General features: G+C 41.0%; 1 protein-coding gene across 1 annotated transcript in view; it reads right to left on the bottom strand.

Moving 5' to 3' along the window:
- trim66 (tripartite motif containing 66) overlaps window positions 1-16,826 on the bottom strand; it is a 38,992-nt gene extending 22,166 nt beyond the window's left edge. The window contains exons 1-5 of the mRNA XM_063013417.1: window positions 16,808-16,826; window positions 4,126-4,255; window positions 1,190-1,306; window positions 616-730; window positions 229-375 (exon numbers count right to left, since the gene is read on the bottom strand). Coding sequence (XP_062869487.1) covers window positions 229-375; window positions 616-730; window positions 1,190-1,306; window positions 4,126-4,255; window positions 16,808-16,826 — 528 coding nt within the window. The remainder of the gene's footprint in view (window positions 1-228; window positions 376-615; window positions 731-1,189; window positions 1,307-4,125; window positions 4,256-16,807) is intronic.
- Between the last annotated feature and the right edge of the window lie 1,244 nt (window positions 16,827-18,070).

The raw sequence follows: 18,070 nt of genomic DNA, 5'->3' as shown, positions 1-18,070 counted from the left end.
ACAGGCAGTAAGGTGACCTTAAATTTAAAGATTATGGTGTTTGCTCATCAGGTAGACTTCTCCACCACTAGAGCACTGCCACCTGGTACAAAATAAAATATTAATTTCTATATATTCAGTAGAGCACTGTTTGTATTGTTTTATTTTGTTTTTGCTTTGTTTTTAGAATAAATCACCTCATTATCAACTCATGCATTTTAACCCCAAACCAAAACTTTAAAAGCATACCAGCTCTTTGCTGAAGAGCAGTGGGTTCCTCCTGTGATGAGCGGCAGCCCAGGTGATGAAGTTCTGCACATGTTCCAGCTGGCTACAAAGCTCTATCGCTCCCTGCAACTGGTCCTCCAGATGCCGTTTGAAACCACTGGAGATGCTCTGCGGAACAGGGAAACGTGTATCTCTCTGTATTTCTCAAAATTCTAAAACACATAATCTGGCCAAAGATTCACATCTGGGTTCATGCATGATTAAACAATTACATCTGCATGTTTCCATATTATCCAATCTGAAGAGATCATGTTCTGCATACTCCATCCATGTCAGTGATCAGCTGAATGCTCTACGATAAATCATTTTAAAATGGTGCAGAGAAAGAACAGGCGAGAAAGTAATTACCTCCAGTTGCTCTATTAATAGGTTGGCCCGTTTGTTCAGCTCGTTCATCATAATCATCTTGGCCATTTTAATCTGGTTTTCAGCCTTTCTCTGGGTGATCTTTACGCTGTGAAATCTGGGAAAATGGAGGAAAGGAATGAACAGACGTGAGAAATTGTAAAGGTAGAATAATATCAGTTTCAGCAGAAACCTTTCCAGCAGACACTTTCCTTTTTTTAAGCATATAAAACATGTATGCTTCAGTATCAAAGCAATTTAAAATAATTAAACAGATCACTTTAGCCATAATCATGTTGGACATCCTGTTCCAAAACCATTGACATTGATATGCAGTTGCAATGTCCACATACTTTCATAAAGTGTAAGTCACAATTAGAAGAAGACTAATATGTTACTAGGTCGTGTGTGCTATTATAAGACCTTGTTATAAAAGTTTGGTTTATTTATAGCCGGCTCTGTTGCTGCAGTCATGCAGAGGCTGGAGTTCATACAGTAACTGGTACACAAATTGATATTGAATAGTTGGGCTGTAAAATAGTTAATTCTGATAACAGAATTTTGGGTGGTAAGTTACCTGCCCTGGATCTGCTTGGCTGTGTTCTCCACAGCTGTTCTTTTTTCCTCCACCCGAGCCATCAGGTTCTCCAGCAGCCATTGCTGATCCAGCAAAGCCTTACTGACATGAACCAACCTTTGGAAAAAGAAATGCATATGTACACCGATGAGGCATAACATTATGACCACTGTCCTACTATTATGTTGGTCTCCCGTTTGCTGCCAAAACAGCCCCGTCGAGACATGGACTCCACTAGACCCCTGAAGGTGTGCTGTGGTATCTGGCACCAAGATGTTAGCAGACGATCCTTTAACTCCTGTAAGTTGCGAGGTGGGGCCTCCATGGATCGCACTTGTTGGTCCAGGACATCCCACAAACGCTCGATTAGATTGAGATCTGGGGAGTTTGGAGGCCAAGTCAACACCTCAAACACGTTGTTGTGTTCCTCAAACCATTCCTGAACCATTTTTGCTTTGTGACAAGGTGCATTATCCTGCTGAAAGAGGCCACAGCTATCAGGGAATACCGTTTCCATGAAAGGGTGTACATGGTAGGTGGTACTTGTCAACGTAACATTCACATGGATGGCAGGACCCAAGGTTTCCCAGCAGAACATTACGCAAAGCATCACACTGCCTCCACCGGCTTGCCTTCTTCCCATAGTGCATCCTGGTGCCATGTGTTCCCCAGGTAAGCGACGCACACGCACCCGGCCATTCACGTGATGTTAAAGAAAACATGATTTATCAGGCCACTTTCTTCCATTGCTCCATGGTCCAGTTTCGATGATCATGTGCCCATTGTTGCCGCTTTCGGCGGTGGGCAGGGGTCAGCATGGGCACCCTGACTGGTCTGTGGCTATGCAGCCCCATACGCAATTTACTAACTTATTCTAACACCTTTCTATCAGAACCAGCATTAACTTCTTCAGCAATTTGAGCTACAGTAGCCACACGAGCCAGCCTTCGCTCCCCACGTGCATCAATGAGCCTTGGCCGCCTATGACCCTGTCGCCGGTTTACCACTGTTCCTTCCTTCAACCACTTTTGATAGATACTGACCACTGCAGACCGGGAACACCCCACAAGAGCAGCAGTTTTGGAGATGCTGACCCAGTCGTCCAGTCATCACAATTTGGCCCTTGTCAAACTCGCTCAAATCCTTACGCTTGCCCATTTTTCCTGCTTCCAACTTTCAGGATAAAATGTTCACTTGCTGCCTAATATATCCCACCCACTAACAGGTGCCGTGATGAAGAGATAATCAGTGTTATTCACTTCACCTGTCAGTGGTTATAATGTTATGCCTAGTCGGTGTATAGCTGCTCTGCATACACATGAATGCCTTCAGCTTTAAAGCAAATCTAGTAATGCCAAAATACAGTCTGAGACCACATGATTTAGCAAACTTCTGTTTAACATTTTTTAGAATTTAGACAATGTTTTTCATAACAAATCTCAAACCAAACCTCAAACCCGTGCAACAATAACAAAGACCAAACTACTTGACTTTTCTCCCCAGTCACCTGACCTAACCCTGCTGAGCTTTTATTGAAGCACTTAAGACATAGAAAGCAAGTGAACAAACTGTCAACATCCAAATAATTTAAATAAGGTGAATGTTTTACAGGGTGCAAACAATTATCTCGACATAAAATCCACACACACACCATCATTTTGTCCTTTTGACTGTTAAATAAAGGTCCAAAAGAATTAACAAATGACAGATTTTAGTTTAATTAAATTTTTAGAAAGTGTCCCAGCTTTTATGGAAATAGGGTTTGTAGTAGCGTCATCACTAGCGTCATTAGAACAACAGCTCTGTCCTGATAAAATTAGTTGTATGATTGTTATGCTGCATATCAATTTAATTTGTTATATATTACATTAGTTATATCCTATCCCATTTTGTCTCTCTCTACTCATGAAAATGTAAGGATGGCCTGCAGTCATGGCAACCCCCACTTTCTGTGCTTATTAGTGTATATCAGTGGTGCCCAATACGTTGATCACATTTCATGTCAATCACGTTGACCTGTTTAAATGAGCCGTGATCTACCAGCATTCACTGTGCGATCGACTGGTAGAATGCGGCTCATTTAAACAGGTCAACGTGATTGACATGAAATGTGGTTACTGTTTCTTTAATTTGCTGTTTGTTACCATAGCTATGCCTCAGCCCACCTAAAGCACTGCTAATCCAGAAAGTTTTCATGCATCAGTAGCCAGTTTGCGCCATTTTTCCTTTTTTCCTTTTGTAACCTACACTGTTTGTGAGGATGAGTGCACAACCAAGCACAAAGAAACCAAAATCGGTTCGATTCGGGCAAGAACACTGTGAGACGGCTGTTTCGTTCATACGAGGAAGACGCTGACAGAGAATATTCAGATCTCATGTTACTTAATGAAATTAACCCTACAATCTGACATTCATATGAAGTCAAGGGCCTCTGCTAAACAATTTTGGAACTTGCTGGCTGAGGAAGAATATCCAAACAAGAAAATGTGCCACATACTTAACAGCATTTTTGGATCAACATACTTGTGTGAATCAGCCTTTTCCCACATTAAAATAATTAAATCTAAATATCAGTCCACCCTTACTAATGAACACTTGGAAGCCTGTTTGAGAATTGGCATCAGCAGTTTTGTCCAGACTACATAAACCTGGCTGACACCATTCAGTGCAAATCATCAGAATAAGGTTAGTGTGAAAGCTTTTTTGAAAAATGATGAGGCCAACCTTAAAAAGTAGATCGCAATGACCTGTAGACTGAAATAGTAAATCTCAAGCCACGAAAGTGTGGTCACCCCTGCTGTATATGAATAATTGTCTGATTTTTAAAATAATATGTAGAGGTCAAGGCCACTGAGAAAGAAACAGTGCCCAACTGGCATATGAGTTTTTGTAGCTTTAAGGGCATGCAATTGAGTTAAAGTGTCCTCCACACTTACCGATGGTCCTTGTGTGCAGACAGGTGGCAGATGCTACAGGCCAGGAGGTCACATGTCTCACAGAAGAGCTCCAGAGGCTCCTGTTTATGAAGTGGACACATGACAACAGCATGCCCACAACAAGCGGAACCTGTGGCATACCAAAACACATACCAAAAGATATATCAGGCTAATTAGGTGATTCACATTTCAAGGAGCAGAATTTAGTAGTGTGTTAGCAAGGACTGTCTACACACATACATTCATTATTTTGAATTTTAATTTAATAAAGGCTTGGCAAATTTACATCATTTACAACTTTTCCAAATGTTTGATCATCCAGAACATGACTTGTGTCCAACATTTGTTTTACAAGTCACACCGGGACTGCAATGCTAATGTGTCTAACAATAGGTAGTAATGGGAGTCTATTAATACTTTTTTAGCAGCAATATATGATTCTGGGTGCCACCCAAAAACACCAGTCACAAGGCTGGAACACACTCACACGTTCATTGTCATTTACACCTAGGGGCCATTTAGAGCAACCAAGCCACTCTTTTAGGGAACGATATCAGAGAAACTGAACAAAACCTTCACAGATACAGCGAGTACATAAAAAAAAATAAAAAAAGGCAACAGTGAAACCCCAAATCAGAAAAAAATGCAAATAAAATAAAAATGCAGTGTTCCTTACATTTACTTTGACTTTTATTTGATTGCAGACAGTTTAAACCCAAGATATTTCATGTTTTGTCTGCTTAACTTCATTTCATTTGTTAATATACCTCCATTCCTGCATTTCAGGCCTGCAACACATTCCAATATAAAGTTGGAACAAGGGCAGTTTCGGGCTAGTAATGAGGTGAAAATAATGATGTGATTCCAAACAGGTGATGTCAACAGGTGATTGTAATCACGGTTTGGTACAAAAGCAGCATCCAGTAAAGGCTGAGTCTTTGATGAGCAAAGATGATCAGAGGATCTCCAGTTTGTCAACAAATGTGTGAGAAAATTATTGAAATGTTTCAAAAACAATGTACCTCAAAGAAAGATAAGAATGGATTTGCATATTTATCCATCTACAGTGCATAATATCATTAAACAATTCAAGAAATCGGGAGAAATTTCAGTGAGTAAAGGCAAAGGGCGCAATCTTACGCTGAACGACCGTTATCTTTGACCCTTCAGATGGCACTGCATCAAGAACCACCACTCAACAATAGCTGATATAACCACATGGGCAAGGGATTACTTTGGCAAACCTTCTACAAGCACTGTCAAGCACTACAATACAGAGTTACATGAACAAATGCCACTTAAAACTTTACTGTGCAAAAAAAAAGCCTCATGTTAACCATGTCCAGAAGCGGCATTGACTTTTCTGGGCTCGGAGGCATCTAGGATGGACCATCACACAGTGAAAACGTGTATTGTGGTCAGATGAATCAGCATTCCAGGTTTTTTCGAAAAAATGGACGCCATGTGCTCCGGACCAAAGACGAAAAGAACCATCCAGACTGTTATCAGCAACTAGTCCAAAAGCCAGGGTCTGTCATGGTTTGGGGCTGTGTCAGTGCCCTTGGCAAAGGTAATTTACTCTTCTGTGATGGCAGCATTAATGCAGAAAAGTACATTGAGATCTTAGAGCAACATATGCTGCGTTCAAGACGTCATCTTTTCCAGCGACATCCATGCATTTTTCAACAAGACAATGCAAAACCACATGCTGCACACATTACAAAGGCACGGCTGCGGAAGAAGAGGGTACGGGTACTGGACTGGCCTGTCTGCAGTCCTGACCTGTCCCCAATAGAGAATGTGTGGAGAATTTTGCAACAAAGACGACCCCGTACTGTTGCACATCTTAAGATGTGTTTGCAGGAAGAATGGGACAAAATAAAAGCTATAACACTAAATCACTTGGTATCATCGGTGCCAAAACGGCTTTTAAGTGTGGTGAAAAGGAATAGCAACATTACAAAGTGGTAAATGCTTTACTGTCCTAACTTGTTTTGGAATGTGTTGCAGAGTTGAGCAGACAAAACATGAAATATTTCAGGTTCATCCTGTCTGCAATGAAATAAAAGTCAAAGTAAATGTAAGAAACTCTGTGTTATTTATTATTTGCATTTTCCATGCTGATCCAACTTTTTCTGATTTGGGGTTGTATAAAAACAGCTAATTAAATGAAAATGTTCGTAGCCTCAACTATGTTTTAATGATTTTGTATTATTAATCTGACATTAATAAGAAATTAATATCAAATATTAATATAATAGTCCTGTTGATAATTGTGATTGCAGAATTTATAATGGAACAGTGAATTTTACTCTTTATCAGAAGAAAATATACATTATCCTTCAGGAGCTAATGCTAAGAGTGATGCAACACAAGATCAAAAATACAAACGCAAGCTTACATCTAACTGGGTAGATACAAACAGAATCAAAGTTTTGGAGTGGGGCAATCAATGTTCTGACATAAACACAACAAATATGTGGTGAGACCACATTAAATTAATTGTTAATTCCTAAAAATCTTGAAAAATCTCAGATTTAAAGTAGTTCTGCAAAGAATAGTGGGCTCAAACTCCACCACTGGAATGTGAAATTTTATAGTAAGTGCTTAGTTAAAGGTGATGCAAGCAGGAAGCAATTACCTTTTTTACAAGGGTAATATGGGGGTTGGATAATTTTGTTGCTTAAATCAAATTATAATGTTTTTCACTCAGGTTGTCTTTGTGAAATAGAATGTGTTGTTTAATAATATAAAATCAGAGAGGAGTAGTTCTTTTGTGAGACGCCAGTCTTGACTCATCATGATGACTTCCTATCACTGAAAACCTCTTTGTCAAACAAAACAAAGATTCTACATGTATTTAAGGTACATCTGGGTGACTGATTAAGTATAATCTTTATAAACTGTTATATAAAAATACTGCATTAATCCTTGCTGCCAGTATCTTCCTTGTAATTGTTATGTTAGTTCTTAGCAAGGGCGGCATGGTGGCTCAGTGGGTAGCACTGTCGCCTCACAGAAAGAAGGTCCTGGGTTTGATCCCCAGGTGGCACGGTCTGGGTCCTTTCTGTGTAGAGTTTGCATGTTCTCCTGGTGTCTGTGTGGATTTCCCCCGGGAGCTTCGGTTTCCTCCCACAGTCCAAAGGCATGCAAGTGAGGTGAATTAGAGATACAAAATTGTCGACTGTGTTTGACGTTAAACTTGTGAAATGATGAATCTTGTGTATCTTCTGAATGTAACCAAAATGTGTAAACGTGACTTTTAAATCCTAATAAATAAATAAGTTCTTAGCAAAAAATGGGTCACTAGCTGAAGAGGAAGAAAGAGTTTTGGTAAAACTAAAATAATATCAGTCTTCGTATGTGATCTATTTCTGATGCCTTTCTGAAATACTGTAATAAAGAATTGACCTAAAGGTTTATAAAATTCAGCAGGAAATGTATCTGAGCCAGGAGATTTATCAGCATTTCATTAAATATTTCACCACAATAAAGCAAATGCTCCTTAAATGCATGCAATAGACATTTAATTAATATACACCGACTAGGCATAACATTATGAGGTGAAGTGAATAACACTGATTATCTCTTCAACATGGCAACTGTTAGTGGGTGGGCAAGCATAAGGATTTGAGCGAGTTTGACAAGGGCCAAATTGTGATGGCTAGACGATTGGGTCAGAGCATCTCCAAAACTGCAGCTCTTGTGGGGTGTAATAAAACGTACACTATGTACAATTACACAAATAGATAATAATATTATGTGAAGCTCGCTTTTTGTTAATTTAGGCTGTTTAGAATTACACGGTTAATGCAATGACATTAAGTGGGGTTCCATTCCATTTAGTTTTAGGAGAGCCAGGGTCCTGCTATTTCTCAAGTGTAAGGGAAAATTCACATTAAATACTTAGCACTTTAGCCTATAGAATCCTTTTTTTTATAATGTATACAGATTTTCTGAATTGTCTGGTTGTATTATAATAAATAGATTAAGATATAATTTTATGTGGTCATTATACCATTGCTAAAACAACTAATCTAATGGTGGCCTAAGAGTTCAAGATGTGCTTAGAGCCAAAGGGAGGTCAGACTAAATGCTGACTTATACAGTATTGTACTGTAATGTTTTAGGGACAGTTAGGCACAATTTTAACTGCTGTTTTTCTCTCCACATATGATTTTACTGCATTAGCAGTGTGATTGGGATTGTTATCATGCAGAAAAATAAAATCAATTACAATCAGGCACTTTCTAGAAGGAACAGCACTGTGGGCAACCTGACCATATGGTTCATGATTTTCTATTAACTGTCCATTTACATTCACATTTTTGGCATTTAGCAGACGCTTGTATCCAAAGTGACTTACAGTACTGTGACAGTATATTGTGTTAGCAATTGAGGGTTAAGGGCCTTGCTCAAGGGCCCAACAGTGGCAACCTGGCAGTGGTTTAAACCAGTGACCTTTTAATTACTAGTCCAGTACCTTAACCACTAGGCTACAACTGCCGTATGTCCAGTCCTGTTTTAAATACGTATATACTCATAACTGGAACCAATTTTCAGTCTCCTACGGCAATGACACAGAATGGTAAACTAATATGTTGCATGGTTTATTGGAACATCAGTTCTGCATGCTCATTGCCGTCTAGGTGTGAAGTGGAGTAAGGGTCATACATTTTCTAGAGTTCCTCTATGAGCAAAAGTCAAGCTAGAGATTCTCACTTTTTTTACTAATAACAATCTGGTGGTTAAGTGCTCCTCCAGTCAGTAAAATTGCTGCTGTTGAATATAGTCAGCAGGTGTGTGCTGCCATAAAGCAAATTTACTACCAGCATTTAAGCCAAAAAAATTTACAAATTGACTATACACCGATCAGGCATAACATTATGACCACCTCCTTGTTTCTACACTCACTGTCCATTTTATCAGCTCCACTTACCATATAGAAGCACTTTGTAGTTCTACAATTACTGACTGTAGTCCATCTGTTTTGTTAGCCCCCTTTCATGCTGTTCTTCAATGGTCAGGACCCCCACAAAACCACCACAGAGCAGGTATTATTTGGATGGTGGATCATTCTCAGCACTGCAGTGACAATGACATGGTGGTGGTATGTTAGTGTGTGTTGTGCTGGTATGAGTGGATAAGACACAGCAGTGCTCTTGGAGTTTTCAAACACCTCACTGTGACTGCTGGACTGAGAATAGTCCACCAACCAAATATATCCAGCCAACAGCGCCCCGTGGGCAGCATCCTGTGACCACTGATGAAGGTCTACAAGATGACCAACTCAAACAGCAGCAATAGATGAGCGATCGTCTCTGACTTTACATCTACAAGGTGGACCAACTAGGTAGGAGTGTCTAATAGAGTGGACAGTGAGTGGACACGGTATTTAAAAACTCCAGCAGCACTGCTGTGTCTGATCCACTCATACCAGCAAAACACACACTAACACACCACCACCATGTAATTGTCACTGCAGTGCTGAGAATGATCCACCACCCAAATAATACATGCTCTGTGGTGGTCCTGTGGGGGTCCTGACCACTGAAGAACAGGGTGAAAGCAGGCTAAAAATGTATGTAGAGAAACAGATGGACTACAGTCAGTAATTGTAGAACTACAAAGTGCTTCTATATGGCAAGTGGAGCTGATAAAATGGACAGTGAGTGTAGAAACCAGGAGGTGGTTTTAATGTTATGGCTGATCAGTGTTAAATTAATATTGCACTCAATGGACCAAAAAGCTAAATATTTTTAAAAAGTCTCAGATGATAGATTTTTCACAGCACTTTGATGAGCACTTTGATGTTTACCTTGGACAAGCTTGTTGAATGTCATCCATAGTTTGGTATGATTTATGATCATTACAAAAATTATCTTGACTTCTCTACCATGTTTCTTTTTTGCTGTAAGCATTACAGCATTATTCAATTGTTAGTCTAGGATTTTATGCACATAATTATTTTAAATGAATAAAATAAAGTGGTACGCTTTTGTTCACATTATTCATGACTTAAGAATATTGCCAAATATGAGCTGCGGTTTCACCTGAAAAACCATACAAAGTCATGTTATTGCAGGATAAATAAAGCAGCAAGCAGCACAGAGGAGGAAATTACTTTCATGTGTGCAAGCAGTGCAGCCAAGGTTTATTTCTGAAGGCAAGCCAAGAGGTATTCTGAGTCTCAATGTAAAAATGCTTATTAAATAAAACAGCTTTGTTATTTTGTCTGTTTTTCATTAATATGCTAAAGCTTTTTTGCATATTAAATAGCTTACAAACAATAAATTAGTGAAAGATATTTGACTTTGGATAATGTAGATATTTTTTTAATGCATTTTCTCCCTTTTTCTCCCGATTTGTAGTGTGTCCAATTTCTACCCAATTGCGTTACGCTTCCTCTCTACTGGTGCTGACCCCCGTCCCGATTGAAGAGAGCAAACTGACACACGCCCCCTCCGACACGTGCGCAGTAGCCGACTGCATCGTTTCACCTGCACGAGGCGAGTCCAAATGCGGATCAGCCTTGTGCACGGAGAGCCACACCCTGATCGCATTATTCCTCTACTCTGTGCAGACGCCATCAAACAGCCAGCAGAGGTCGTAATTTTATCAGTTATGAGGTCCCTATCTGGCTCCCTTCCTGGATGAACAACAGTCAAACGTTGTTCACATAGCCGCCCAGCCCAGCCGGATGGCATAGCTGAGATTTGATACGATGTATTCGAAATCCCAGCTCTGGTGTGCGAGTGTATTTTACCGATGCGCCACCTGAGTTTTAACTGAATTTAACTTTAGCCTAAAACATACACAAATGACACCAAAACATTAGGACTACTTGCCTAATATGCTGTCAAAACAGCTCTGATCTGCAAAGACATGGACTTAAGGAGTCCTGTGGTAGAGCGCATAAACAGCAGGTCCTTCAACCTCTGAACTTGATGAGATGGACTGTCCTTAAGTACACCCTGGTACAATCTTTTCAGCCGGTAAGAGTTTCATCTGTTTTTAATTCCTTTGATGCCTGCATGTCCACTGTAGGTGCTTTTGGCAGTGAACAGAAGTTGGCATGGGCAGTCCAAACAAAGAACACAGGTTAGATACACTGTGTATTGTGACACATTTACCTGATTACCAGTATTAAAATCATCTTTAAATTGAGCCACAGTAACCCTTGTGTTGGTCCATACCAGATACCATTGCTTTATGTACTGTAACATTAATTAATCTAATCCAACAGCCTGTCAGTGGTTTGCAACTTTTTTCTTCTCTGATCAATTTAAGTAGGTATACACCAGCTGTCTGTGAGCATCACTTGCTGTTTTAAAGATATACTTCATACCAGTTGTTTGACCAAAATAATTTGGCCTTTATTAAAGTCAAAATGACCCATATAACCCAGGTCTGCTGCATTAAAAAAATTATTATTATGTTTTGACTAATTTATGTAAAATGCTGCATTATACCACCACCATCTGGCCTTCAGGTTCCCTGCAAAGTAGAAAGCGTGTCCCCCATTGCAGCATCCCTGCGCTGATGGAGGTGGGGCCAAACAATGTCTAAAATGGGCCATTCTGTACACAGACCAGGCATAACATTATGACCACTGACAGGTGAATTGAATAACACTGATTATATCCTCATTACAGCACCGGTTAGTGGGTGGGATATATTAGGCAGCAAGTGAACATTTTATCCTTAAAGTTGATGTGTTAGCAGCAGGAAAAATGGGCAAGCATAAGGATGTAAACGAGTTTGACAAGGGCCAAATTGTGATGGCTAGACGACTGGGTCAGAGCATCTCCAAAACTGCAGCTCTTGTGGGGTGTTCCCGGTCTGCAGTGGTCAGTATCTATCAAAAGTGGTCCAAGGAAGGAACAGTGGTAAACCGGCGACAGGGTCATGGGTGGCCAAGGCTCATTGATGCACGTGGGAAGCAAAGGCTGGCCCGTGTGGTCCGATCCAACAGATGAGCTACTGTAGCTCAAATTGCAGAAGAAGTTAATGCTAGTTCTGATAGAAAAGTGTCAAAATACACAGTGCATTGCAGTTTGTTGCATATGGGGCTGCATAGCCACAGACCAGTCAGGGTGCCCAGGGTGTGCGTTGCTTACCTGGAAAACACATGGCACCAGGAAGCACTATGGAAAGAAGGCAAGCTGGCAGAGGCAGTGTGATGCTTTGGGCCATGTTCTGCTGGGAAACCTTGGGTCCTGCCATCCATGTGGATGTTACTTTGGCACGTACCACCAACCTAAGCATTGTTGCAGACCATTTCATGGAAACGGTATTCCCTGATGGCTGTGGCCTCTTTCAGCAGGATAATGCACCCTGCCACAAAGCAAAAATGGTTTGGGAATGGTTTGTGGAGCACAACAACAAGTTTGAGTTGTTGACTTGGCCTTCAAATTCCCCAGATCTCAAATTCAGTTGAGTATCTGTGGGATGTGCTGGACAAACAAGTCCGATCCATGGATGCCCCACCTCGCAACTTACGGGAGTTAAAGGATGTGCTGCTAACATCTTGGTGCCAGATACCACAGCATACCTTCAGGGGTCTAGTGGAGTCCATGTCTCGACGGGTCAGGGCTGTTTTGGCAGCAAAAGGAAGACCAACACAATATCAGGAAGGTTGTCATAATGTTATGCCTGATCTGTGTATATTAATGACACAATTAATGACCCCAAAGCATTTGAGATGAAGCATGGGTCCTAACTGATGTGTAGCTAACACAGAATTCAACAATAAGAATAAGAATATATCAAGAATATATCAAGAATATACTGTATCAACAGTCAAACATGGTGTTAGTGGTGTGGTTGTAGTGTGATAATGGGAGGATGCATTGCTGCGTCAGGGCCTAAATAACTTGCCATAATTTACTGAAACTAGAATTCTGCTCTCTACCAGAAACTTCAAAAGAAGAATATCCATTCATCATTACATGATTTGAATCCAGAACAAATGGTGTAAGACTACACAATGTCCTGATGTTAAAGGGTAGAAAGCTCATTCTCATACTCTGCAGCACTTGTATTTTTAATAATTAAATATTTTACTATCCTTGTTCTGATGTTACTCTGGTCTTGGAGACAGCAACCACAGAAAGCAAGCAACTCTATTATAAATAAAGAGCTCAAGCTGAAAAGAGCTGTCAGCTTCGGGTTTACTGTGTGTCAGTCACAGTGGCTAGAAGGGCTAGCTTTCACCACACAGCACTGCAGTCTGGAGTACAATAAGGCAGATTCACACAAAGTGAAGTGACAGAGAGAGAGAGAGAGAGAGAAAGACCAAGTGCTCTAGCAGTGACGAGAAGCCACAGCATTAGTGCACTCTGGTACTGAGACCACATCCTGCACACTATGTTGTACTTTCTCACCTGCGTCTGCTGCTATAAAATCACACACACATATGCACACACACACATTTAGAAACACTTACACACACACATACGCAACATGCTAGCTTTCTCACTTTTTGTTCTCTCTTCTCTCTCTCTCTATTTAGCTAGAGCTGTCATCACTATAATATAGCAGGATAAACACAAAAGCCCATTCTCACTGCTGTTGCTTCCAGAAGTATGCAAGCTTAAGTCACAATGTAGTTCCTTTGCTATGCAAGTATCAGTTTTGGAAACTGGGTCACATAAAAAATAAACTACTACTGTATTCTACAATGCATCAATTTATTTTTCCTTTTTACTAAAATGCATTATTCATTGTGTTTACAGTGTGGAGAAAATAAAAAGGGCAAAGAATGGAAAAGACATATGGTACTGGACAGATAAAAAGGTATTAAGCTCAGAAAAGGCAAAAGCCAGAAAAAGCCATAAGGCATAGTGGGAAGAAATGAATAAGTGAGTATCTTGCCTGGTTCAGATGGCACCGGAGGACTGCTGGCTCTATGGTGATACCGGGGCTCTGATTGTTGAACCGAAGGTCTATCATGCTGGTGCAGGTCTGTGCACTGGAAACACAACCACTTGTTGCAGAAGGTGCATAAGCTTTGGGCCACCCTGGGCTCTGGACACTCTGAACAACACTATAGTATAAAAAAGGGACAAAAAGGACACAATGAACAAAAATGCACTAGTTAAGAGAGCTGCTGTGCTATTTTTGGAAGTAGAATTTTAAAAAAAATACACATAAAACTGTTTTTTTTCTGTTTCATGGTATTTGATTACATGTGTAAAATAAACTAAATGACCAAAATGTGGACACTCTACCATTACCTTGTTGGACATCCCATTCCAGAACCATTGACATTAATATGAAGCTGGCACCTATTTAATATGTGGCTGCCTCTACTAATCTGAGAAGGCTTTTCACAAGATGTTGGGGTGTGTCATTCAGTCAAAAAAGCATTTGTGAGGTCTACCACTCACAAGAATGTCGGACCAAAATGCTTGGCTTACAATCAGTGTTCCAATGGTCAGTGATCCAATAGTCAGTGTTCACTAGGATTGAGGTCAGGGCTCAGTACAGGCCTATGGAGTTCCTACACAGCAATTTTAACAGTCCGTGTCTTAATGGGCCTAGCTTTTAATAATGCTAAAACAAGAAAGGGCCTTCTAAACATACTTTAGGCATATAGTATATGTTTGTCTTTAAAACGTGTTGGTGCCACAGAGGAACCTTGGTTCATAGACAACTACTGTTACTGTGTTATGCATGGTCTTTTTTCAAAGATTTCATTATGCCAAGTTCACACTACACGACTTTCTGATTTGTCAGGTTGCTGTACAGTTCACACTACACGACTGAATCTTTTGCACTCGGGAGTCTTTCAGTCGGTGTGTATTTCACACTACACGACTGATCGGCGATAGGGGGTTTCACACTACACGATCTATCACCAACTGGAATCACAGGCGAGCTTCTCTGGTGTCCCAAACTACGTTTTGTCACGAAAACAAACGCGAGAAGTGACGAGGGGTTTAATGATACCACGTCCTAAAATGCACGTCAACAATAAAGAGTGATCAAAGTTGTTTGTGCACTGATGTGCAGCGTAAAATCAAGGAGGAAAAATAAATGAATCTGAGTGGATTTGGCAACACGAACAGTATGGATTGTTCTATAGTAAGTTGATTTTTTAATAGGTTAAGTTAATTAATATTTTGGCAATGCACCGTTGGTGTTTTGTAGAGAACGATCAAGTCAGAAATACTGTAAAATGTGTGTGTGCCGGTGAATTCTGATATAAACTATATTATCCCCCTGTCCCACCTGTTTACACTCCTCCCCTGCGTTTCCCCTCACACTGTATCTTGCGTTCTCATTGGCTGTTCGACATAGCACTCATTGCGAGACGTGCAACTCAGATCAGATATCTGACATGCTAGAAATCTCGATCCGGTCGCCGAGTGCTCGGCGAGCCGGTCGGATCGAGTTGTTGGGTAGTTCACACAAAGCGATTGAGAGCCGAGTTTTGATCGCCTGGCGAACGCTGAGTTGCTCCCGAGCCGGCAAATCTAGCGCCGACCAGTTGCTGAGCGAAAATCAGGGCAAAAATCGTGTAGTGTGAACTAGGCATTAGGATACTTACACTCAAGCCGGAAAGTTTTTTTTTTTGCCTCAAACATCTACACACTTCTTCTTCTTCTTCTTTCGGCTTTTTCCCTTTTTCAGGGGTCGCCACAGCGAGTCATCCTCATGATCGCTCATTGATTTGGCACAATTTTTACCCCGGATGCCCTTCCTGACACAACCCTCCCTAATTTATCCGGGCTTGGGACCGGCACTTCAATGCACTAGTGCATCTAGCGGCTAGGTATCTATAGGACAATTCAGTGTTTCCAATTAACCTGGTGGCATGTTTTTGGACTGCGGGAGGAAACCGGAGTACCCGGAGGAAACCCACGCGGACACGGGGAGAACATGCAAACTCCGCACAGAAAGGACCCGGACCGCCCCACCTGGGGATTGAACCCAGGACCTTCTTGTTGTGAGGCGACAGTGCTACCCACTAAGCCACCGTGCCGCCCCCTCAAACATCTACACACAATCACCAATAATTACAAAGTGAAAACAGGGTTTAGAAAATATGCAATTTTTTTTACTGACAAAAATGGTTTATTTAGGGGTTACATATCTGTACACACCCTTAGCCTAATAATTAGTTGTTGCACCTTTGGCAGCAATTACAGCTTCAAGGAGTCTTGGGAAAGAAGCTACGAGCTTGGCACACTTGTTTCTGGACATTTTTGCCCATTTGCTCTGGAGCAGGTTTTCTTCAAGGATCTCGGTGTACTTAGCTGCATTCATCTTTCCCTCTATCAGGACTAGTTGCCCCGGTCCCGCTGCTGAAAAACATCCCCACATCATGCTGCCACCACCATGCTTTCACTGTAGGGATGGCATTAGCCAGGTGATGAGCGTAGCCTGGTTTCCTCCAGATGTGACGCTTGGTATTCAGGCCAAAAAGTTCAATTTTAGTTTCATCAGACCAGAGAATCTTGTTTCTCATGGTTTGAGAGTCCTCTAGGTGCCTTTTCGCAAACTCCAAGCGGGCTGTCATGTGCCTTTTACTAAGGAGTGGCTTCCGTCTGGCCACTCCACCATTAAGGCTTGATTTGTGAAGTGCTGCCTGGATGGTTGATCTTCTGATAGGTTCTCCCATCTCCACAAGGATATGCTAGAGCTCTGTCAGAGTGACCCCCGGCTTCCTGCTCACCTCCCTGGCCAAGACCCATCTTCCCCGATCGTTCAGTTTGGCCGAGCGGCCAGGTCATTTTTGGTGGTTCCAAACTTCTTCCATTTATGAATGATGGTGGCCACTGTGCTCTTTGGGACCTGTAAAGCTGCAGCAATTTTTCTGTACCATTCTCCAGATTTATGCCTCGACACAATCCTGTTTCTGAGGTGTGCAGATAATTCCTTTGACCTTTCTTGATGGCTTGGAGTTTGCTCTGATATGCACTGTCAACTGTGGGACCTTACATAGGCAGGTGTTGGCAATCCCCAATCATGTCAAATCATTTGAATTTACCACAGATGGACTCCAATTAAATTGTAGAAACATCTCAGGCAGTATCAGTGAAAACAAAATGCACCTCAACTCACTTTTGGGTGTCATATCAAAAAGTGTGCACACTTGTTGTCACATATCCTGCCTCTGTGTGCTCCTAGGACTCCTGAGCTCACAGAACATGTGTACTGTTTGTGTGCCACGCCCTTCTCTCACTCCCAGCCCTGAGCCAACGCCCCCTTTTTCATTGGTCCCTTTGGCTAATTAGCTCCATTAGCCCTATTTAAGAGGGGCGCTGGAGAACAGACTTTGGAGACTATTGTTTGTGACTTTGTTGGTTTGCGTTGGATTGCCTGTGAATCTGTTGGTTTGGATTTTGGATTTTGGATTTTGGATTTTGGATTTTGGATTTTGAACTTTGAACTTTGAACTTTGCCTTTTGAACTTTGCCTTTTGAACTTTGTCTTTTGAACTTTGTCTTTCATCTTTTTCTGTTAGTTCTAGCTTCTTTAGCCTTGTTCAGCCCTGTTAGCTCTTCCATTATCTTTTGTTTGTTAGCCTTTGTCTGTTTGTTAGCCTTTGCCCTTAATCCTGTTTAGTCTTGTTTAGTCTTGTTTAGTCCTGTCTAGTTCTTGTTTAGGTTAGCTTAGTTCATGTTTATCGTTTAGCTTGTTTAACGTATGTTTAGATTAAGCATTTAGTTTAACATTTATCCTTTTGTGTGTTTAGCATTTATTAGTGTTAGCATTTAGCTTAGGTCTTGTGTTTGTTTGTCTTGTTTTGTGTGATGTTTTGTCTATCAATAAATATACTTGGTTTATTACATCCCTGTGTGTGTCCACCCCTCTTGTCCGTCTTATAGCATTACACTTGTGTACATATGATATTTTACATTTAGATTTTTAATAAATTGGCACAAATGTCTAAAAACCTGCTTTCACTTTGTCATTGTGAACTGAATCTATTATT

This window comes from Trichomycterus rosablanca, chromosome 17 (genome assembly GCF_030014385.1).
Source record: "Trichomycterus rosablanca isolate fTriRos1 chromosome 17, fTriRos1.hap1, whole genome shotgun sequence".
Classification (NCBI taxonomy): domain Eukaryota; kingdom Metazoa; phylum Chordata; class Actinopteri; order Siluriformes; family Trichomycteridae; genus Trichomycterus; species Trichomycterus rosablanca.
The sequence above is the reverse complement of the archived record's forward strand: the minus strand, read 5'-3'. Positions and strand labels throughout refer to the sequence as shown.